General features: G+C 36.3%; 2 protein-coding genes across 3 annotated transcripts; both read right to left on the bottom strand.

Moving 5' to 3' along the window:
- Positions 1 to 499: 499 nt before the first annotated feature.
- Positions 500 to 11509, bottom strand: LOC111449604 (probable serine/threonine-protein kinase At1g09600). The gene is made up of 8 exons (XM_023089575.1): positions 9858 to 11509; positions 5994 to 6278; positions 4835 to 5152; positions 3843 to 4070; positions 2335 to 2435; positions 2136 to 2250; positions 1574 to 2041; positions 500 to 1455 (listed from the first exon to the last, which is right to left on the bottom strand). The coding sequence occupies exons 1-8, from the start codon at positions 10338 to 10340 to the stop codon at positions 1252 to 1254; spliced, it is 2202 nt and encodes a 733-aa protein (XP_022945343.1). The 5' UTR covers positions 10341 to 11509; the 3' UTR covers positions 500 to 1251.
- Positions 11510 to 12898: 1389 nt separating this feature from the next.
- On the bottom strand, positions 12899 to 23223 carry LOC111450511 (HIV Tat-specific factor 1). 2 transcript variants are annotated; one of them, XM_023090699.1, is made up of 15 exons: positions 22957 to 23223; positions 22718 to 22828; positions 22271 to 22405; positions 21962 to 22191; positions 18826 to 19074; positions 18615 to 18707; positions 18493 to 18531; positions 16085 to 16174; positions 15868 to 15970; positions 15707 to 15787; positions 14839 to 14915; positions 13914 to 13994; positions 13677 to 13768; positions 13191 to 13339; positions 12899 to 13158 (listed from the first exon to the last, which is right to left on the bottom strand). In XM_023090699.1, exons 2-14 carry the CDS (start codon positions 22824 to 22826, stop codon positions 13216 to 13218), a joined length of 1503 nt encoding a protein of 500 aa, XP_022946467.1. In that variant the 5' UTR covers positions 22827 to 22828; positions 22957 to 23223; the 3' UTR covers positions 12899 to 13158; positions 13191 to 13215. The 2 variants fall into 2 exon arrangements, with proteins under 2 accessions (XP_022946467.1, XP_022946463.1); XM_023090695.1 differs by having other exon boundaries at positions 12899 to 13339; positions 22957 to 23222.
- Between the last annotated feature and the right edge of the window lie 114 nt (positions 23224 to 23337).

The raw sequence follows: 23337 nt of genomic DNA, 5'->3' as shown, positions 1-23337 counted from the left end.
TAATTCCCTTTCCAAATCTTTCCTTTCTCTTCTCTATTTTTTTTTTTTTCTTCTTCTTCCTTTAACGAATTTCGTTAACATTTAAATTCACAAATATAACAGATAAATTCTCCTTTCCAAATTTTATCATCTGTATTTTTATTTTTTTTCATTTGAATCTGTTTTCCAAATTTTCCTCTCTTTCTTATCTATCTATACATTTAAATTTACGTGAGAGTATTCTTTCTTATCTATACATTTAAAATAAAAACATAAACACATTTAAAATAGTTAAAACAAGGTGTGGTTCTATATGGCACCGCTTCAAATTCACTTCCATCCTCGACTAGCTCCTTCTCGTCACCTCAAAAACATGAAGAATCTTAAACTAGTACAAAAATTTAGTAAGTAGTCTACTTTTATTCTCTTAAATCGTGTCCTCAAGATGTACTAGGTACCACTCGTTTCAAAACTTTCTCACCTAACGCCCGCATTAAGCAAACAAACGTAGGCACACAAATTAATCACATCTTAATCAATTTACATCCACAGAGACAAAGTACATAAAGCAAATCAACAAGAAAGAGATAAACCTCAGAACAAATCAACAAAGGCATTCAGATTGCTTTTGAACTTCGTCAATGGAAGATCCTTCTCCATCCAATGCTCATTTCCTCGGCTTCCATCAATGGAAGTTCTTAAAGCACTGTTTCCATGATGCACAATTTTCCCAAATCCAAAAATTCATATTCAGAGTAAATATTGAGCCAAATGTCACATAATTAGGAGTGAATAGGTGAACAAGAACAAGTTGGTCATCGTAACAGCTCTGTTTAGCAGCTCTGTAGTGGTTGTATTTGACCAAGTGTTTCAAAAACAATAAGGCATGTGGAGGGGGAAAACTTCAATTTGGAGAACCCCTACTGTACTGTACCCTTTACAACACATATAAAACTGATTAGAAAAACATGTTAGGCTGTACAAAGAATTCCTTTAGCAACTCATCCGTGCCAAGGAGACAGACCTCTATCCATTTCTGGATCTGAAACCCATTTTGAATGGATTTCATTGTCTTTCTTCATTAAATGTGTATTAACATCTGAACTCTCAAGTACGGTCGACGAAACTACTCGAAACTACTCAACCGTACCTCCTTGCAGCTTGTGCAAACTTCATGAACTTCCATATGGAAGTCTCACCAACATTTAAACAATGCTGTTCTACATGAGCTTCTCTGTTCTGCTTGGGTCGAACTTTCGACAGTTTTAAAGCTCAATTGCCGTTTCTCACATGGTGAAGCAACGACTCCGATAGACTTTTGTCATCGTATGTCTTTCTTGTCTTCGCTTTGTCTATACGAGCCTTACGTACTGCATGCTGGATTTGTTTCTCGTGCTCTTTTAACATTTCCTCAAGGTTTCCACCAGGAGGCATCAAGGGTCCTGAATAATGAATTCTCTTTTTCGGGGCGTAATTCTGATGAAAGACAGCAAATTGTTAGCGATAAAAACTTTAGAAGATCATAGAATGCTTTATCAAAAATGGATCATACAGCTTAAGCAAAGAATGATATTAATATCACTGGATACTTTACCATAGCAGACTCTTTTCCAGATGACTGATCATCTATCTTATAAGAAGACTTCGGACTTTCTAGTAAATGGTGAGACCATTCATGCTTTTCTGAAGATTCGCCACCATTGATATGGTTATATGACACATTAAAACACTCTTCTGGCCAACGTGAATTACTACTACTTTCTCCACCACAGCCGAATTGCAAACTGCCTTGACCTGCAACGGAATTGGAATACCGGGATAACTGTCCAGAACCATGGTGCATATAAGATCTTTGTTTTCTAAGTTCTGCGCCCTTTTCCCCGACTGAAAAACCTCCTGGAGTATCACCCCGACTCCTGTTCATGTTTCGTGAAGAACTCGAAGCATTAGGTTGAGTTTGTGTTGATTCTTTAGGGGGATCAATGCAAAAGCCAGAACCTCCGTCCTCTTCAGGATTATACTTTTCACTGACACTTGAAGGATTCTGCTGCCTTAGTTTCTTCTGAATTTCACAAATGAACTAATTCATAAGTCCTCAACTTAGAGTTAGATTCTTCTAAAACACTAATTAAATGCATCTGGAACCTTCTAATTACCTGTATGGATGTCTGCAATTCAGCATTTGCATCTGGTGCAGGAATAGCTTTAGGTTCTTTCGGAAACTTTCGGGCTGCTTCATGTTCACGTGCTGTACTGATAGGAGCTCTTCTTCTGGTTTTGCAAAAATAGAAGAATGGATGACTTTAGAAAGAGAAGCCAGGGACCAACTGAATATATAATTCATAAAGAATGTACCTTCGGTTTTCCTCATCACGAAGCTTAACATCAAACTCCTTGCTTGGTGGGTACTTTGGTAAAGTAGAGGGCTCCGATGGAAGCGGTTTTGTAGTAAAGAACTGAAAGAAAATACATGAGAATCAAGCACGCGACGAAAGAATTAAGGGATGAAATTTATTTTTGCCAAACAAAACGTAATATCTATTAGCCAACGTGAGCGTAGCTCAATGTTAAAAAGCATAACACTTCCTTCCTTCCATTGAGATCAAATATACGAATAATTAGACGGGGGATTCTCTCTCCCCCATCATTTTTATCATTGCTGTAAATTGCCGAAGTCTACTTCTAATGAACCATAAGCATTTTTTAGAAGCGCAAACAGTACTTTTAGAAATGCTTTGAAAAGAAGTGCACTTAAAACACACTTTCTAAAAGGCATCCCATCTCATTAAGTAAGCTTCTTTGCAGAGACTCCCACTGGGGTCCAGTGGAGAGATTCAATATGGAAACATCGACTTTAACTAGCAATCTTTCAAATATTTGTAATAGACTGAAGACGCCATCCTTTCTCTTCTATACAAAAGGGGAAATTGGAATCTCTCTCTGCTGATGTCAAGGTTTCCGAAGAGTACTTTAAGCGATCCTTAAGCTCAGTACTCATTGTCAGTGGGGCTATTTATAATTTTATCTCAAACAACTTGGTCCGAGAGTTTGAATTCCAATCAGTTCGACAACCAGTTGTGTTGTTAAGAGCACGGGGGTTCGTAAGGGAGTGGCATTAATGCTTCCAAAACTGAAAGTGGTAAAGGATTTCATATTTTATCAAAAAATTTATGGTAACAATGGAAATATGTACCCACCCCTCTGTGGATGTTGAAACCCATAGACAAGGAAATATTGATGGAAACATTAACATGTTAATGGATATTTAATATCATGCTCTACTACTAATGTTGTTCTTTTACTTTTGAAGTTCTTCAGCTTAGGTATTTTAAAAGAAATGGTTTAGTAGGTTCGATGGGAATTGGGATACTTAAAGGAAGGCCTTGCTCTGTTCGTTTGTGTAATCTTAAAGGGTATTGAAGTTATTAAATATCTTTCTTTCCTCTTTTGGATAATCTCGCTTTGTTGCTTTAACTTGGTCTAAATTAAATTAAATGTTCCTTTTTGTAAATATAATTGGGAGAGTTTATAATAAACTTCCTTGGTTTGGGCTTAAACTTCCATCAACTTCTTTTGCAATTACATTTATTTAAACAATACAATTGTTTTATACAACATTCTACCCGCAACATTAATTCAGCTCTTATTAAAATGTGCAATCAGGTCCAATTTCTAGTGGTTCGCGCAGGATAATCTCATCAGCATACTGCAGCGTCAAAAACTAAATATTCCAAGTACAGGACAAGCATGAACTTGTATACCCCAAAAATCTCAAGATTGGAAATTCATAAAAGAAAAAAAAATTAAGAAAAAAGGAAACAGAAGATTTGCCTCGAAGCATATTCATCGAAAAAGAAGATTACCTCGCTTTGAAGGGCAGAGGAAGCTGTTCCACGACCATCGGGTTCAACCGCAAGAAGTATATCTAAAAGGGCCAATGCAGAGGAAGGGAAGTCTTTGAATGTCTCAGCAAAACATCGCTTGTAAGGATGTTGAGGTTTAAAGATGGTGGCATGAGGTAATTTTGATTTTTTCCAGTACTCTTCAGAAGGGGAGCCACAAAGTTTGAAGATCTTATGTAGTTGCTCCACCTGTTGATGGTGGCACATTTAGTATTACAAATTACATCGAAAAATATGGAAAGGGTTATCAAATTGCTGCGTCAAAAAATTTAAAGCAATTAAAAAAATATAACATTAAACCAAAATGAAGTACACATAAAAAGCTTGCACGCAGAAGAATCTTTATGGAAAATGAAATGAAGAAAAACCAAGAAAGAAACCAATAAGAACTTGATGAAAAATCAATGTTCTTAAGTAGATTCATGAACTAGAACTTCAAATCTTGCATGGATAGAAATATTTTTTTGAATGCCAAAACAGGGACATTAAGAGCAGATGTTTAAAACCCACAGGGGGTGGCCATGAAGAAGAAAATGGACAGAAAAGGTGGTTTCAAGTATAGTATGCACATCTATAAACCAGGTTTCAGAAACCCCTTGTGTCAGAAGAGTGCAGAAAAAACCACCATAAGTTTTGCACAAAGAACATTCCAGTTTTTGTTTATTCCCTTTGATTATTTGCAATATATATCACTGCCGTATCATAGCAATGAACCATACTTCTTGCATTTAATACCAACAGTGGCAGACATGACGAAAGAAATATTTCTAATTTCTAGCAAGCATTTGATCTACATTCATCGCTCTTGAATTTCTTTTGCAGAGCATGGCTCATGCATTTGAAACTATGTAAAAAAGATAATAAGTAGGAACAAACACCGTTCAACTTTAGGGGCCAAGTGAATGCATATTGCTTTGAGTTAATTGCATAAAAGGCCATTAGATAGATGATACCTCTGTTCTTCCAGGCATGATAGGCTTCCCAGCATACAGTTCTGCAAGAATGCAACCAGTACTCCACAAATCTACAGAAACTCCATAGTCCGTTGCACCAAGCAAAAGCTCAGGCGGTCGATACCACAACGTTACCACGCGACTTGTAAGGGGCTGCTTTTGTCGGGAACGGAAAAAGGTTGATAGACCAAAATCACCTATCTTTAGAGTACCATTATTATCAATCAGAAGATTCGATCCCTTGATGTCACGGTGCAAAATTCCCTGGGAATGGCAATGTTTAAGGCCACAAAGCAGCTGTTGCATATAGCATTTTATCTGCACATTAATATGAAACAGGCATATTAAGTCTAGATTCAGTCTTGAACCATTACCATTGCTATACAAATGAATTAAGGTACAACTAGTCGATTTCAAATTCATCTTCCCGTTTATACTTTTGGAAAAAGGTACTGTATCATACGGATTGAACAAGCATAAATCCTCACATTTTCATGGGCAGTTGAAACACTATTATGAGAAGGAACCTCACAAACCATTCACCTAAACTGAAGTATCCGTCAGTTGCCTCGGAAATGTTTTGTGATTATAGCCTTTTGATGATTATTAAATTAGAAGGCTCTTAGCATTCTTCCCACCAGTTTTAATCATAAAAATTATAAATTGAGAAACAACGAAAAAATGCATTTCTTGTATTTGCATGGAGGGAGGTAAGTATGGGTTCTCATACTCTAATATCTACAGCTGAAAATTTCACTTCCTATCAAAGAAAATAGTAATAGTATCCACATTTAAAACCTTTATAGGACTTATAGATTTTTTTTCTTTTTCACTAACCTTTGAATGAAATCAGTGATTTATTTATTTAAGCAAAAAACATAAATAAAAGACTAAGATATGCCGGCACATCATTGGTTTTTTCAGTATTACTCTTGAACGCAGGATATATGTCCACAATTACATTCCACAGTCAATCCTGCACTACAACCTTACAATTTTAATATCATCTAAACGCATGTTTTCGAACACCGTGTGCATGCAAAAATGTCTTTACTTACTCTTTGTCATGTTTGTTCCTGAGTTCCTGCCATTGAGATTTCCATTTACCATTGTTCCTTAATTATCCAAGTTACCACAATAACAGGGAAAAGTAAATCACCTGCGATTCAGTGAACTTGATCCCTGGGGTTGCTGCCAACCCTGCAAGATCATGTTCCATGTACTCAAATATTAAGTATAGACTGCCAGAAACCCTTGAAGTAATAAGACCTTCAAGCTTCATAACATTGGGGTGGTCAAGCCTTCGCAGGATGAGGATTTCCCTGGCCATGAAACGAACACTTTCAGGATCCATATTAGCAAATCGCACCTTCTTCAACGCAACAACTTTGTTTGTTTCAATATCGCGGGCCCTGTACACGCTGCTGTATGTTCCTTGTCCAATCTACGTTCAGGATATCCAAAAAAGAATTGGAATGTCAAGGCCAAGATATACATGTCAACAAACAGACAGTTCTATATTAAATTGCATATTTTTTAGCAGCAATGAAATATCTGTTTTGTATCAAACATAGAAACTTTTGAGCAGCAAGAACCCTGCGTTCAAGAAACAGGCTCAAGTATAAAAATATATGAAAGAAGAAAGAGAATAGGTGACAATCATTTTAAACTCTTTGGAGGTATCTGACTAACTAAAAGGTGGTAGTCTTACCGATCGCAATTAAATAATGTAGACAAAATGTCCAAAAAAGATGAGAGAGACAAATAAAAAACCTCCTTGGATACAACTTTTCATTACTGAATAGGTTCTTTGATTTGCGTCAATCAACAAAGTATTGTACCATTGTATGTGTTGGCATTTCTAATAAATGAAAATTAGTAGTAAATCTTTGTTGTTGACATTCTATAATTATGATATTTTTAATTATGTTGTTTTCCTTATTTGTTATGAGAATGGATCTCTTTTCCTTATTTGTAAGTAGCTTGTACATTGTTGAATACACAGAACATGTTATTCCACTTAAAACCAACTATTACTTCAGATGAATAAAAGTGCAAAAACAAGGCCAACAAAAAAGGATCTGCACGGACAGAGCCAAACAAAAACAAAATAGTTCCTGTAAAGGCTCCGTCCATATTAATGGATAATGGATAGTTGCTGACAAAAATTAATATCAATCAAGTAAAACACCAAAGAGGCATCAAAGTAAGTTACACTTTGTATCTCCTCAAACTTTTTTTAATCGAACATCCAAGCTTTAACTGAAAAAAAAAAATGGAAGAATAGAAAAGGGTCTACAATGGCCAGAACACAAGGAGGACCTACAAATAGTAGCTCAAAAGGAGCCAAATAGGGCCTGGCCTAACAAACAAAAAAAAGGGCCCCATTTCAAAGAATAAGGCTTAACGAATTAAAACTCCTTAGACACAACGCCCAGAGCAAGACATTAAATCTAAATACGGACCAAATCTCGTCCAAAAATCACCCCACGCCGCTAAAGTTCCTATTACTTCTCTCTATCCAAATGCTCCACTTATTCGTTTTTTTTTTTTTTTTTTTAAGAAGAAACAATTTCATTGATATGTGAAATTTGTAAAAAGGGAAAGAACATTCACAGTGATTACAAGAGGCTGTCTCAATTGGCTAAAAGAGAAATGTAGCTATAAGAAGTATAGAGATTTGATCATTTACACCAAGAAATAGCATAATAAATAACTACATCAAAGATCATATCAAAGGACTGCTTGCTGTTTAAAAAAAAACGTTGATTACGTTCCTTCTAAAGAACCCAAAGAAAGGCTTGGATGATGAATCCACAACATAGCTTTGGTTTCCTTAAAAGGGTGACCGAACGATACATGGTGAGAAAGTCCTTGATATCCCAAGGGATAATCAGATGCCAAATGCTCCATAAAAAACAGCAAACAAACTAGTCCTCCAGAAAACCCTACCCCCTTCTATCGACAAGAAGAATGAAATAGGTCCCCCTCGAACATTAGACAACACTCCCTCTATGGGTCAAACAAACTCCAAAAGGCCTCAAACAAAACTATTCAAAATCTTGAAAATTGGTATCTTAAGTGCAGATGATCCAAGTTCTCAAAAGCTTTCCAACCCCTATGTTTGTGTTTGGCTGGTGAGTTGGGGGTAAAGGGGCAAGGGCTACACAAGTGGTTAAAGAAACAACCACAAGAACCCTTTGAAAGATCTGGTAATTAACATCGAATATCCCAACCCACCAGCCAAACACAAACATTATCCAACAAGAAGATTAAAGTAGCAACGTCTAGAGCCTCCTTATCAAACAAAGGCCTTTAAATGACAGTCAAATGAGTCGAAAGAACCAGAAGAGGGGAAAGTCAAAGAAACAGGGCACAACCTCAAAGATGAGAGATGATAAAGATGAAAATAAAGAAGATACAGAGGTCTAGTTCCCCCAGAAATCCTCCCAAGAAAGAGTACTCAAGCGATCCCAAACACAACACTGAAAGCCTCTTTCTTTCAATAAGTTTTGTGGGTAATTTGTAAAACGAGGGAAAACCCAATGATCACTTTCCAAGGATGCCTATAAGGGCCTTTAAATCTTTGACCCAAGGCCCCAATCGAACGTATGAGGACCATACTTATTCATAATAACCTTTTACTGTAGAGTTTGATTTCAGAGGGAAACATCATAAGCATTTAGCAACAACAAGACCCCCCCACTTGTTCCCACAGAAAATCCATCATAATTTTCTCAAGGCTCTTGCAAAAAAAAAAACTGGAAGTAAATCAAAATCCCACTAAGATAAGAGTTCTTCTCCATCCCTTCAAAAAAAGGGCCTTCCAAGAAGCCATCCTCCTTTAGATCCTTTACTCAACAGGATTCCAAAACGAAACACCTAAAACTATAACCTAAATGGAGACCAAGGTAAGGAGTGGCCACCCCACAACCAAGGAAGCCTAAGAATTAAATTTGCCTACCCAGAGTTGATGCCCAGAACCACAGTCTTAGATTTGTTAATCTTTAAGACCAGAAACAAGCTCAAACATTGACAAAATATGCTAAGACTCTAACCCAACCAAACAAAAGAAGATCATATCATCAGCAAATTGGAGGTGCAAAAGATGATGATTCTCTCTCCCCACATGGAACTTCCTCCCAAAAACTTTCAACGCCCTTAAAGATCATCATGTTTCTATAACAACATTAAGGTAAGATGCAACCTGGCTACTACTTGAAACTATACAATTTCAACTTGAGAAACTTGTACATATTTATATTTCAAGTTGATGGCCATTAAAGACTTGAATTTCAAACTTTTGAACCATGATGGAAATCTCAAGGAAAAAGAAATAAAAGATCCAAGAAACATATCTGATTACTTCAACATTTCATTTCCCATATAAAATAGTTAACAGTGGAAATTTTTAGATTACTCTTTTGGTATGGCCCCAATGTGCTGAATAATTGGTTATATTAAACAAGAAGTAGTATTTTTCTTTCTTCCAACAATATAATTTGAATTCAGTCCATTCTCCCTATGGTTTCAAAGCCTTGGGTATGTGTTCTGGGACAGATAATGGTTGTTTTCGTATAAGAAATTTCTGGAGTATTGCCTAGTCCATTCTAATCAGTAATTTTCATTATAGAAATTAATTGATTAATATACCATAAAAGGGATTACAAAAAATATACCTATCTTAGTTGGTGCAATAAATTTGATTTCAAGGACTCGTCTGTAAAGCAATAGCCAGCGCACACATTACGAAAAGATATAACTCATAGCATGGTAAAGAGAAGTAGAAATCACTGATTTTAAAAATGAACAGACAAACACCATGGCTATAAATCTAAGCCTCTATGAGGAAATTCCAATTCTGACGAAGAACCCTAGCGATAAAGGTACTCGAGAAATATCTTACAAGACAACTCTGGCTAAACAGATATAAATAAAACAAGTACAAACCTTAAGATAAGAAATATAAAAAGTATAACAACTAAAACTAAAAGTAAAGGTGCAAAATCGAAATCCTACCAACCTTATCCAACTTCTGAAAAGAGTCTGCCTTTCTAGGAACCCATCCATTGATTGCTTCTCCAGCCACAGATGCCAGCCAAGAAGGCCATCCAGCAATAACCAAAGCCCCCTTTTCCCCATTAACAACATTGTTTATTCTAGGTGTTGCATTACTATTATGTACTCCTACTCTCTTTCCTCCATCTTCCATAGTTGGTCGTTCTTGACGCAGTGACTTGGCAGTGGCAGCTTTCTCAATGGGTGCTGCCTTCTCAACATCATCCGATTCAGATGTTGATCCAGCATCTTCTTCATCATGATGGTTTGTTATCAATCGCGCCATTGCATCACTTTGCCCTCCATCAGCATGCAACACCGGTTCTTCTTTCCTCAATGAAGCCCCTGGATGCCTGGAAGATCTATTAGACTTCAAATGTCTTTCTTTGGAATGATTCTCAGCAACATAGTCGTCTGACGGAATTCCTTTAGAGCAAATGCAGCCCATACTTCCACCTCAGAGTCTCAACAGGATATCCAATCCTACAAATTTCTCTACCGGAAGTCCAAAACAAAACCCAATTCCTTCCTCCAACAGTCTCAATGGCATAGAAGAAGAAACAACATCCGCTCTTCAAATAATCATGTATAACTTAAAGAATGTATAATCTTCTCGCAACAAGAATCCAAAGTGTTCTCTAATGATTCACTGCCAGGAATATAACGCATGGACAGCTTGAAAATTTCTCAAAACTGGAAAAGAACGAGATACAATCCAGATCCCCTCTCAAAATGAAATAGAAAAGATCTTCACAAGCCCGATAAACAAACTTCCCAGCGAGAGTGAGAATGGAAGACAAAAGAAAAAACACCTTAAGGAAGGTAATCAATCAATCCAGTTCCAACCAATGCAAAGCGGAAAGAAAATTCCCAAAATGGGAAACACCTACTCCACCCCATTCAAACGGCAAGCCCGAGAAATTCTAATTTGAGGGATGTGATCAGTTGAACATCAGTTTGCATCCAACTCGAAAAACTAAAACACCCAAAACACAAATACTTTTAGGGAGTCGTAAGAACAATGAGAAAACTGGTAACCCTTTTCGGATTAGGGAAAAACGCGTGAAAGATTCAGGATAGAGAGAGCGGAAAGGGGGCAGAGAAGAGGAATTTTCGGATCTGGGGTGAACCGATAAATGCGAATAGCCAGAGCTTTTGATTGGTAAAATATGCAGAAAACAAAGTTAGCTTCCTTTTGTAACGAAGAAGCAACAAAAGAGAGACAATTCTCTGGATTTGTGTAGAGATTTAGAAGAACCGAAACAACTCCGTTGTGAATCGCATTAGAGCGGAATAGGAGGGAGGGGGTTCCCGTGAGGGGGAAACGAAAATGGAGAGGAAGTTGAGAAGAGGAGCACGTGGCAGACGGAGAGAGAAGGGGAATTTGAATGGCAACGTCAGAGAAGGAGAATGGTGGAAAGTGATGGCCCGCCGGAGATTTTCATAGCTCAATTTCCATTGCGATTGATGTGTTTTGATTGACTGAGGTGTTGTGATTTGTTGTCGACCTCGACGTGGGGCGACGGGACGTTTGGGGGAAGCGCCCCGTTGGGACCCTCAAGACTCCCCAAAAACTCCATTTCAGTTACTACCACCGAGTTTTAGGCATACCCAAAGTTTCATTTCTAAATATCACATTTCTATGATGCTTTTACATTAATATATCTATATATTTTATAAATTCCCATAAATATATATTATTTATTAACAATAAATATAATATAAATAATAATAACAAAAGTTTTAATATTACCTTTTTTTTTTTTTTTTCTTTTTAACCTTAAAAAGTTCCAGAAAAAGGAAATTAAAAGTTGGTGCCATTTCTGCAACTTTTATTTATTTAAAAATAGAAAAAGGGAAAATTTGTAAAATTTGTACAAAGTTCAATGTTGGATAACAGCTAGTTGGGCATTGATTGACGGCAGTGCATCTAACTTCGTTCTCCTTTTTGTTTCTTACTGCGTAATGACTATCCGTCCATAGTTATTAGTGGTAATCTCTATTTGCGAACGAGTCCACCACTTGATTATGTTCAATCCATTATAAGAAGTTTTCATTGGAATACAATAAGGTATTCCATTGTGCGAGCATTTCCTTAATAAATCTTTGAATCTCTCTCATGCTTGGCTCAAAGTTTCATCAGACAATTATTTCATTCCTGAATTTGATATTTCTTGTTGGTGGGAAATACTTAATTAAGAACATTTACATTCCCTGAGTTGATCATTCCTAAAGGTAAGGTAATTAAACATGTCTTAGCTGCATTTTTCATGTGCAAGGAAATAAACTTAATCTTACTATATCTTTCTTCTCTACACAGGAAAATCTTAATGAGTCACCAACACCTAGGAAAAACTTAAAGTGCATATGTGGATGCTTTAAAAGGTAAACCGAGAAATTGCCTAATCCTACTTAATTATGCATGGATTTAGCTCTTCCATTGCTGGAAAAGCATAGGTCCTAATAGCTATTTCCTTATCATCTTCCAGGAATTCATACCTGATTAGCTCCAGCAAGCAAATTGCCAGCTTGATTTGCCTGGGGTCTCTAGCCCATTTGAGGTTGTTCTATGTGTTGCCAACTCATGTTCTTTCTCTTACTCTCGATCTGTCCTTCTATTCTAGATTAAGTAGAAATTCCAAACCAGAGTTGTCGTTCATACACTCCTAAACTTATACTCCCCATGCTGCTCTGCAGTTGCCTTGCAGCTTATACTCGCAACTCTATAAAAACAAATTGAGAAAAGAAAATTTTATCGAACTTCCCAACAGTGCCAAAACAACGGCACCAAAAATTTAACTTACGAGTATGTATAGAAAATTGGTGTAAAAAGTTCAAGTGTTGGTGCAAATATACACTCTCACAAGCACCGTATCTTTAAGGAGTTAGTAATTATAATTTATAAACACATTCCATCAGTTAAGTGATCTACCTTGGTAAGAAATTCCATTCAACTCCTCTAATCATATTTTCAAACGCTACAAATTTTAAAATAAAGGAAATAAATAGGTTACATACAAAAGTGGAAATATTAAATTGTTCAGAAGTACAAAAACTAAAGTGTTGTACCTTAATCAAAGTAGCTTTGAACCTAGTCTACATCAAGAATGCATTAGCCTTCAAAGAAAGGGAAAATTTGTTATAGTTAAGAAAAGGGGAAAAAATTCTTTTACAGCAGGTGAGGTTTTAGGTGCAACACTAACTAGGAAGGCCATGTAATATGAATAATAATAATAATGTACAGAATGCTCTAAGGATTCATACAGGCGCGTACGGCTATATTAGAAAAATTCAACAGCTTTCTTGGGCGCATTTAGAGTCAGTCAGTCAGCCTCAAGTTCTGAACCAAACTGCTCCAAGCGAACAGCATCGGCTTCAAGATCCCTCACCGAAGCATGGTTCACTAAACCATCGTCCTCGCTTGCGTGAATTTGTCTTCCGCCAAACCTGTCCAAACATATATACAAACTAAGTTCTGCTACTCCAACTTACACCACCCATCAAAGTTTTGTTTTCCTTTAGATCTCTCATTTTTGTTCTTGTTCTTGTTCTTGCACTTTGAACTCCCAACACCACCACTTTTGTCCCTCAATTTTTAACTTTATTCCACTTTGGACATGACACGTATGTATGGCCTCATAAGTTGGCTAAAACAAATGTTTTGAGTAAAATAGTAGCAGCGACCAAAGTTTTAAACGTTCAAAATTCCAATGAGATTTAAACTATCATAAATAAAGAAGGAAAAGGAAAAGGAAAAGGGAACATTAACACCAAAATGTGTTACCATCTTCCGTTCATCAACTCTATACATTTCTGAGCATCCTTCCTATCTTTGAATCTTATCAAAACCACACCTTGTGGATGGTTTTCACAGACCTGAACCAAACCCCAACAAAAAATCAAATATATTATTAACAACAAAACACTTCATTATCGACATTCTAGCATTTTATTTTTAAAAGGCATACTAAATACTTACAGAAAGACCAAAATTCAGAAAGGAAAGAAATAGGTGAGGTACCTTAACAGAATCCACAGGACCAAACCTTGTGCTTTCCTCCTTAACATCTGCTTCTATTTCTGAAGCTAAATTTTCATCGGTCTACACAAGAGATAGAACCTTTTACTTTTCATTAACAACTCCAAATTACAAGAACCAGCTGTTGTTTCATCAATATTTACATGACCAAGCTACTTACCCTCTACTTCTGTCCAAAAATATTTCAGTCAAAATAGTCTAACTCAACATGGAAATGCATGCACATGCTTATAAATCTATATATGGGCATACCTACCACTGCATGTTCAATTAAAAATAAAAATAGAAATGGCCTACAAAAAAGATTGGTGGTATTGTGCCGGCCAACACATAGACCAGCTATGCTAATAGACATAGGAGGATTCTAGCGATAACAAAACGATGGTGAACGTCAAAGAGCTTACAATAATACTTTAAATCTCACAATTTTGAAGAGAATAAACTTTGTCGTCTTACAAAACTCAATATTGAAGAGACGAAAATTGTTCTCTTGAATTTCTTTACTCGACTTTTCAATTGACTTAGTTACAAAGGAGAATGATTCCTTTATATGATAACCCAAGAGGCACATCTAAAAGACATTTAATATTCATGTCCTTAACAAACGAACCTCCATGCACCTGAAAATTTGAATACCTAGGAATTATAAATTCATGAATGTGTATCATGAATCTGGCTTAGTTTCTAACAAAAAACTTGGTAGTTAAGCCAGGCAAAGTGTTAGAACTAATATATACTTGTATTTACTAATATCTATAAATATAAAAAATATGCAACTCAACGGAGGAATTATCAAGTTAGTAGAAGTCAATTCCAGTTTCACCATAAAAGATGAATAAATAACAAAGATGTCATCACATGTTAATTCCAATTACTTGGAGAATATACAAAAGATTATTGAACTAACCCTCATTTCAGCAGGTGTGAACATAAAACGGAGAACAACAGTTGCAGGAATTGAAATTTTTGCATCATCTCGGCCACCTGCACAAAGTAAACAAGGGCGGGGAAATTATTTCTAGGTGTAGGCTAGGAAGTGTAAAAAATGGAAATTGTTATCGAAAAGATAATTGGAAGGAAAGGAGGAAGAAGCTGAGCTATATTTTGTATGAAGTGGCATTGAGCAAGAAAAATTCTTCTCAGGTCGATGGTAAGCAACCCATCCTCAATTTGTACCTACCATTTTCCATTCTCATCCCTTCCCTTTTAGACTCCTTATGAACAAACTATAGAATTCATCTATTTACCACACTCAATGCTAAGAATTAACACTGGTCTAATGAAATCCTGACAAATTATTATCCTACATCTGGACCATGAGGCTTCTCATTACAGCATGGGTATTAATTAACACATGACTATCCAAACCGATGGATTCTTCTGATCAGCTCTCAATTGTTAAAAAAAAGTTATCATATGCTTCTTAGAATTCAACATATCTAGCATAGCACCAATTGCACACAAGAAACAGTGATAACCTAACTTGGGTTCAATGAACACTAGAGTCTTATTTAAAAAATAATAATAAATAATAACAAGAATATGAATAATCGCAACATAGAACTTTATTTGTATGTTTGATATCAGAAAAAAGTAAAACTCTTATATAGAACTCTTTTTTTTTTTTTAAACAAGAAACCTGTGGTATAGATTAAAACAAAAAGGGGACAAAACAGCCCTTAGGCTGGGGGAAGAGGAAAAGCCTTGCACTCAAGAAGAATGAAAAGAGAGGGCAATTACAAATTTAAACAAATATATATAAACTAAACACATACCCCAGCCGAGTATCTTATCTTCAACCTTTTTAAGCTTCTTTTTCTTCTTGTTGTCTACTTTTTTTGATACAAATTTATCACCTGCGGAGAACAAAGAATTCTAGATAGATAAAGAAATGCAAAAGATGTTCAAATATGAATAATTACCGAGTAAACACTACCTTTTTGCTCAAACTTAGCTTGAGTAACAGACATAAGAATTTTCCCCCCGGGACGAAGAGGCGTGCCATCTAAAATTTGCATAGCCAGAGCAACAGAGGGTTCCTGGCCAAGCAAACACATAGAGTAGACCATGTGGATAACATCACGAAGGAAAAATGTAGGAAGAGGTAAGGAAAATAAAGAGGCAGAAGATAAAAATGAGGATAACAAAATTACCTTCAGATAGGTGACTAAAGCATCACCCTTCGTCTTCCCTGTCTCTTTATCAACATACAACTTAACACGAGGTTTTTTGGTTTCAGGATCCTGCAAAGAACATATAACTATTTAGAGTAAGAACATAATACGTTTGTGACCTAAAATGTTCGTAAGAATTCTTGGCATCCCTAGATAAACTAGCTTGCATGAGAACTAGGAAACCATCAAGCAATAAATGAATATAAAAGCATGAAAACATGAGGTAGGAAATCATCTCAATATCCTCTCTCTCCTAATGAATTACACATGGTGGCTTTTGAATTGACATAACTAGGCAAGACTGAGATTTATCTCCCCATTTTCTACAACCAACAATCATTCCGAATGTTGTAATACCTAAAAAGTAATCAAAAGGATGAGTGCATGACTCCTATCCAACAAAGTTTAGATTTTTTTAATCAAATATAGTTTTTTTGTAGGAAAAATCATACTTTCATTGTTATATGGTGGGTGGCATGAGAAAGATAGTGTAAGGATGATACTTCACAAAAAATGAACATTGCCTTTTTGTCTAAAAAAAGGATTAAACCTTTCAAAGAATCAAGATTGAATAGAATATAGGATAATTTCACCAATATAGGATAATTTCACCGCTGTTCTTGAAGCAAGAAATTTAGTTTGGGCACAACCATCTTTTTGTTTCTCGGACATTTGGCTAAACAAGAAAGAATTGGTTTATATTGGTGGGAAAAATTGAAATTCAGTCAAGGTGGAAGGGTGGGAGCGTGGGGCTGGTTATAATTTAATAAAGAAATTGAAAGTCTTAAACAAAGCATCAAATGATGGGATTCAAAGGACAGACAGAAACGGTGAAAGAAGAGCGGGGGAAATATGAGGGAAGAAGAAGAAGAAGAAGAGAGATCAGCTGATATTGCACTTTGTGAGAAAAGAAGACTGATGAAATTGAAGAAAGACTAAAAGAGAAATTATGAAAAACATACCAAAAAGAAGATAGAAGGCTGCTCCAAATGTGTAAAATTAAGTTGGTTAAAGGAAGGGGATGAAACTGAGTATTTCAGAAAGGCTACTCAAATGTGTAAAATTAAGCAGTTAAAGAACGGATATTTCAGCAATATTATGAAGCAACAGGAACAAGTTGAAGATTCAGAGTCGAGAAAATTGTTCCAGTTATTAATAGTCCGTTCATGAAAGAAGATGGGCATGGGTTTGGGCTAATTGGCAATGAGTGGACGCCATCAGTGGTTGATAAATGTTGACCTACAAAGAAAGTTCGAAGACATAGAGATTCGGAAAGCTATAAAGAGAAATGAAGGGACAAAGCACCCAGACTTAATTGCTTTACCAATGAACTCATCATATCTTTACTCCAGCCTCCTCTATGTCTTCCGAGGGTCTACACATGCATACTTTCATAGATATAGTGTACCCAAAATTTAGGCAGATCTGTTTACGTATTTGTATGACCCCAGTAGATTTGACTCCATCTTCACTCTAGAGTGAATCCAAAATAGAAGGGGGGCCAATGTATTTGTATAACCCTGCTAATTTGACTCTATCTTCACTCTAGAGAGAATTCCATATGGGCCCTGCAAATTTAGCCAGACCTACTTATGATCCCCTATATAAGTGGTTTGATTGGTTTGTATCCAAGTCATGAGATGGTAAGCCATGGTAGGATTTATAACAAGACCTAGAAGGAGTATCTGAAACACACAAATGATTCTAGGAACTAGAGATGGCTCAAGAAACTTGACCATGCACGAACAGTGCATAAATTTTTTTTGTGAGCTGTTTTTGTTATGCACTAGTATTCTTTCAATTCTTCTGCAATCAAAGCATGGCTTCTTATAAATAAAACAAAAATATGTCGTGCTCGGTCATGGTCTCCCATTCTCGAAATGAATGTTTCAACCATTATGCAGTGCTCGAGCATTGCCAAATGTGTTACTCTCTCCTTCCTGCCCAGCGGCTTTCTTCTGTCTCTACTGCCAAGAAATGGTTAAGGATGTTTTAAGCCAAACTTGTTTAACTATCTACAGTAATCAATATGGAGTCCTGTTAACTCTTAGGTTCTTTTGTCTGACAGTTTATATCGTATTGAAAACAAAGTTCTCTAAATTTCCCTTGATTGCGTGCTTAAGTGGGGAAGGGTCAATTATCAGAGGGAAGTAATTACAAGTTGTTGGTAATGGCATCAAATATTTCAAAGAATATTATAGCTCCCCCTTGGAACTACTTCCAAAAAATTGAAGATAACCCAGTTCATGTGCCTTTGTTGTGGTTCTCTTAAAGGCGGGTCCTTGTTTAAAAGAAAATATTTATCAAATATGGAATTAACAAAACCAGGTCAACTAAACATTGAATGTATCTACTCATGTAAGCATAGCATGTCAAATGATAAATACCTCCTTTATTATTCCACATTTTGAAAAAACTTCCACAACCTGCAACATATGACAGAAAACTTCAGCATCCTATGGAAACAATGATCAAAGATACAACAACTAGGAACATGTCTAGAACGTACTTCATCAATAGTAACATCCTCCGGCAACCCTGTTATGTAAACATGTGTATTTATTTTTAGTTCAAACCAACCATCAGGACCTTTATTTGCTTCCTGCAAAAGGCGGCATCCATTAAGCATAAAGATAATCAAGTTAGATAGCAATGAATTTATCTAAAGTGACTCTCTTCTACTCTCATAAATAAATTAAAGATACAATCCAAGGAAAAACCTTTTTTTCAACTTGCTTGTCACATAACTTTCTCTTCCCGTTCTGTTTGGTTTCCATGTCCTCACTTTTGCTATTAGCTTCTTTTGTGACACAATCTTCCTCCTTGATGGAGGTGGAAGGAACAGAATCATCTTCTTCCTTGATGGAGGTACAAGTGGTATCAGTTAGAAGCTGTGGAAAGACTTCTTCTTCTTGCACGAAAGTCATCTCTTCGGCCCCATATTGCTCATGTTTAAAAAATGCATCATCCTGTTCCAAAGTAGATCGAAAGTTTGATATCATACAAACATATTATATATATATACATATGGGTGGATCATTCAAAATTATATTTAAAGTTTGGTACCATATAATATATCTGGGTGGATAGAAACAGCCCATGGGGTGTCTGGTGCATGGTCTCAAGTTTAGAAATTGAGTGTAAACTAGGTGGCTAGCTAATCCAAGACTGTAAGTTTTCTAATTTCATGGCCATAGAACTGAACTAAACAAACCCCAGGAAAATCACATCTCAATCTACACACATTTACAAATTACAAACATGCAACTCAAAGCTACATTAAATCAAGGTTCTCAAACTCATTACTCTAAAAAATCCAAATAGACTATACAACCAAGTTTCCCACTCCAGACTACACAATCCCAAGTTTCTCAACTCCAAACTATACAAACCCAGCTCCCTGAACCCTTGAACCAAACACACCCAAGTAGTTTATTGGAATTTGCAAACAATATATATAATCAAGCACATAAACAGTGACACAAATAAATTTCGTGTTGTGGAAAAATATAGAAGAATATCCAAAAAAAAAATAATTATGAATAACCATACTTCAAATGAAAGAATACAAGGGTGAACAAAAGACGAAGCCCACAAAGGAGCCAAACTACAAAAGGGACTCCAATCAAGTAAAATATGACCTACAGGATAATAACAAAAATCCTTCGCAACCAAAGCTCAAAGACAAGATGGAACCCTACGAGGGACCACACACCACTTGAATTTCACTCAAGGTCCTCTAAAGGATTTATTGTTCTTCTCTCCGCCAGAATTCTTTCTCTCACCCCCACATACCCCACAAAATAGCACAAATCCTAGTTTGCCACGAAAACGACTCCTTACTGCAAATGGGCAAATGAAGAAGAAAACCTCCCCTTTTCCATAAAATACATTTAACCAAAAGTCATTGTAGATATGAATAAATTTACATGTTTTTGCATCCAAGCAATAAATTAGGAATATACTTTAAGATACTCCAAAACATTTTCTCCAAATTTTATATCGCCCAAACAAACAATTACACAATGAAAATAAACTTAAGATTCTTTTTGTTTTAATCGGACAATATGTTGTAATTAAATACAAGTCCTTCTTACATGAATGCAACTATTTGCTTTTATCTCTTCAAAAGCCAAGGAAGGCATATACTCTCCCAACAATCAATCAACGAGCACACTTCATCGACTCTCCTTCAGTTTTCATCGACCACTTACTAACAGGGAGGGGAAAGATGTGGCAGATCCTTGGGAGGAGAGATGTTCGCTTTTGAACCCTTGATCCTTCAAGGGGTTTTTCATGTCATTCCTATTTCCACTCATTGTATCTCTCCCAAGCCCTGTTAAACGTTAGATGCCCCTTAGTCTTCTGTTTTTGCTTCTATTTGAAATGTTAAAATTCCTAGGAACGTGAGGCTTTTTGGGTGGCACATTTTAAATGAGAAGGTTAACACTACGGATCACGTTCAAAGACACTTCCTTAATTTTGCACCTACAATGGTGCAATAAGAAATATGAGGAGGACCTGAATCATCTGTGGTGGGATTGCCCGTTTTTGCTAATGGTTTATGGGACCTGTGGAGGAGACCGTTCGGGGTTAGTGAGGCATGTAAAAGTGATGGGGGTTTGTGGATGGAGGAGGTGTTTTTGCATTCCTCCTTTAGGGAAAGAGGCATTGTGTTGTGGCCAACCAACTTCTTTGTTCTATTATAGGATATTTGGCTCAAGAGAAATAAAAAAGTTTTTAGAGATAAGAGAGAGGTCAGGTGAGGAGGCTGGGTAGATTGTTAGATTTAATGCCTCTTTGTGGTCGTCGAACTCTAGGACTATTCGTCGTTATCATCTTGGTCTTGTTTTTTTTGGATTGGAGCCTCTTCTTGTAGATTGTATTGGACTCCCACTATTTCAATCTTGTTTTTTGTACGCCTTCGTATTCTTTCATTTGCTCAACGAAAGTTTATGCAACAAGTGTTGGCAGTCCCTTCTTCAACCATTCAATATCCCTTAGGTGATAGATAGTGGATCCAAGCACATTATTTCTTCAATTAACTTGTGGAGTCAAATTCAAAGAAGTTGAACTGATAATATTAAAACGCAGTCAAAGTAACAACTTCAAAATTACAGTTCAAAAGAAATTAAAGATGATTTGAATAAAAATTCACTAAATGGGATGAGAGAGTTGATGTAGCTAGACATAAAACATCTTCTTGATGTTCATTGTTCACACTATTAAGTAACACTCCTTTCCAGGATATAGGGTGTAACTGGGGATCCTTTATTTAATTTCCCCTTATTTTAGGAGCATGTATTCTTTGTTTTAGAATATTTTTGCAGACTTCTTAGGGTTTGAGAATTCTGATTATCATACTTACTAACTTTTCACTAACTAAATGAAAAAATTTGTTTCAATTAAAACTATGGGAAACCTCTCCCGGACTCCTACCACAACCTACCCTCCTGCCAACCTAGATCATCTTTCCCAGAAATACTCGGGACCACTTTATGCCACAACATTTCCTGCTCATAATAATTATGATTGATTATAAAGGAAGAATACACCAATTAAGTCACGCTCGTACATGAATCCATGGGAAGAGATGATATAGAAACTACAAAAAACTTATGTCAGAAAAACTAAAAGACAGCATTATGTGGAATGTAGACATAGAAGAAAATATGGTTGCTTATGGTTGAATTTCTTACCAATCCATCTTCTAAGATGGGGTGGGGAGAAGAAAACTTAGATCTATAGTGGCATGACAAATGATTTCACGTTTCAAACTTTATGACTCTCTAGAGCAAACATAAGGCATCATAAATGTAAATCCTACATCATGCACAAGGTTCCTAAGAAAAATACCTGAGGTACCCAGGCCCTGAGAGCTCTATCCCACCTGTAAGTTGTCCCATCATCATCAGTGAATTCTTCCTCACCCTCGGGTGGTGTAGTAGGTCTGTCAAGATCACCTTCCACCATACTGAAATTCCTGCTACTAGAAGGACTTGACGCTTCAATTGTAGTTTCTGTTTCTCCAACCTCCTTCTGATATTTCTCAAGCTCATCATCGCCATTGTTGTTGTTGACAGGAACTGAAACACCCAATAAACACTTGGCAATAATTTGACTAGTAACTCATAAATAATTATGGAGACATTAACGAGACTTCACCTGCAGTTGACAAATCAGATTCTTGTTGAAATACTTTCGTTGTCAACCCAAGAATAGACGATAACGGATGCCATTCACTTTGTCCTTCAGACCAGACCAATGTACTTTCCATGAGATACCCATTCAGAAAATGATCTGCCCAGGGCGGAAAATTAACTAAACAAATGTTTCTATAGCTTTTATATCAATTGAACATGATCCGGCGTGCTATTGTTTACTTGTACAACTAAAATTCAAGAAAGAAAGACTGAAACTAAATTCGAGGAATAACCGACAGTTCACAAGACAAAACTTAAGAGTTGTCATGACACAAGGTGCCAAGGTACATTTCATTTCCAGTAAGTAACTCATCTATATACTTCACAAATAACAAGAATCAAATTTGATGCCTGGAACAATATAAATCAGCTATATGCAAAAATGTATTGTTCAGTACATAAAACTCACCGCGCAATTCAGAAAATGCATATGGACCAACATGTTGCTGATCTTCACCAAGAATATACCATCCAGCTTCAGTAACCGTTTCAGGGTTCCCAGAAGGATTGTTGTCCATACCTGCAGAAAAAGGAGATGAGCACAGACAAACCGACTTCACTGAAGTGACCAAACAACATTTGAAACATTTGGTTCTTCAAGAAACAATACATGATTCACCAGTAAAATACAGGTATTTAGAAACATACGTAAAGCTGATACAGTTGTTTATCGGAACTGCTTTAGAGCCGAGGAAGTGGGGTCGTGCGGAGAGGATTGCGGTTGTGGGTTGAAGTGAGGAAGAAGAAGAGAAATGAAGGAGAAAAGAAACCCTAATTTATAGAGTTGTTGAAAAAGGAAACATTTGATCCATGCCGACCAAGAAATGGAGAGGCTGCGGAAGAATTGGGAAACGGGAGAAATCAGAGACGAAGAAACTGGGTAGGGGAAAAGAATTGAGCGAAAAGGATTTTTTTTTTATTATTAATTTTTTTATGAGGTAATTCCCAATGTTATGATAATCTTACCTTTAACTTCATTAAAAAAAAAAAAAAAAAAAAAAAAAAAAAAAAAAAAAAAAAAAAAAAAAA

The sequence above is a fragment of the Cucurbita moschata genome, unplaced genomic scaffold, assembly GCF_002738365.1.
Source record: "Cucurbita moschata cultivar Rifu unplaced genomic scaffold, Cmos_1.0 Cmo_Scf00001, whole genome shotgun sequence".
Lineage (NCBI taxonomy): Eukaryota > Viridiplantae > Streptophyta > Magnoliopsida > Cucurbitales > Cucurbitaceae > Cucurbita > Cucurbita moschata.
This window is presented reverse-complemented; position numbering and strand designations above follow the sequence as displayed.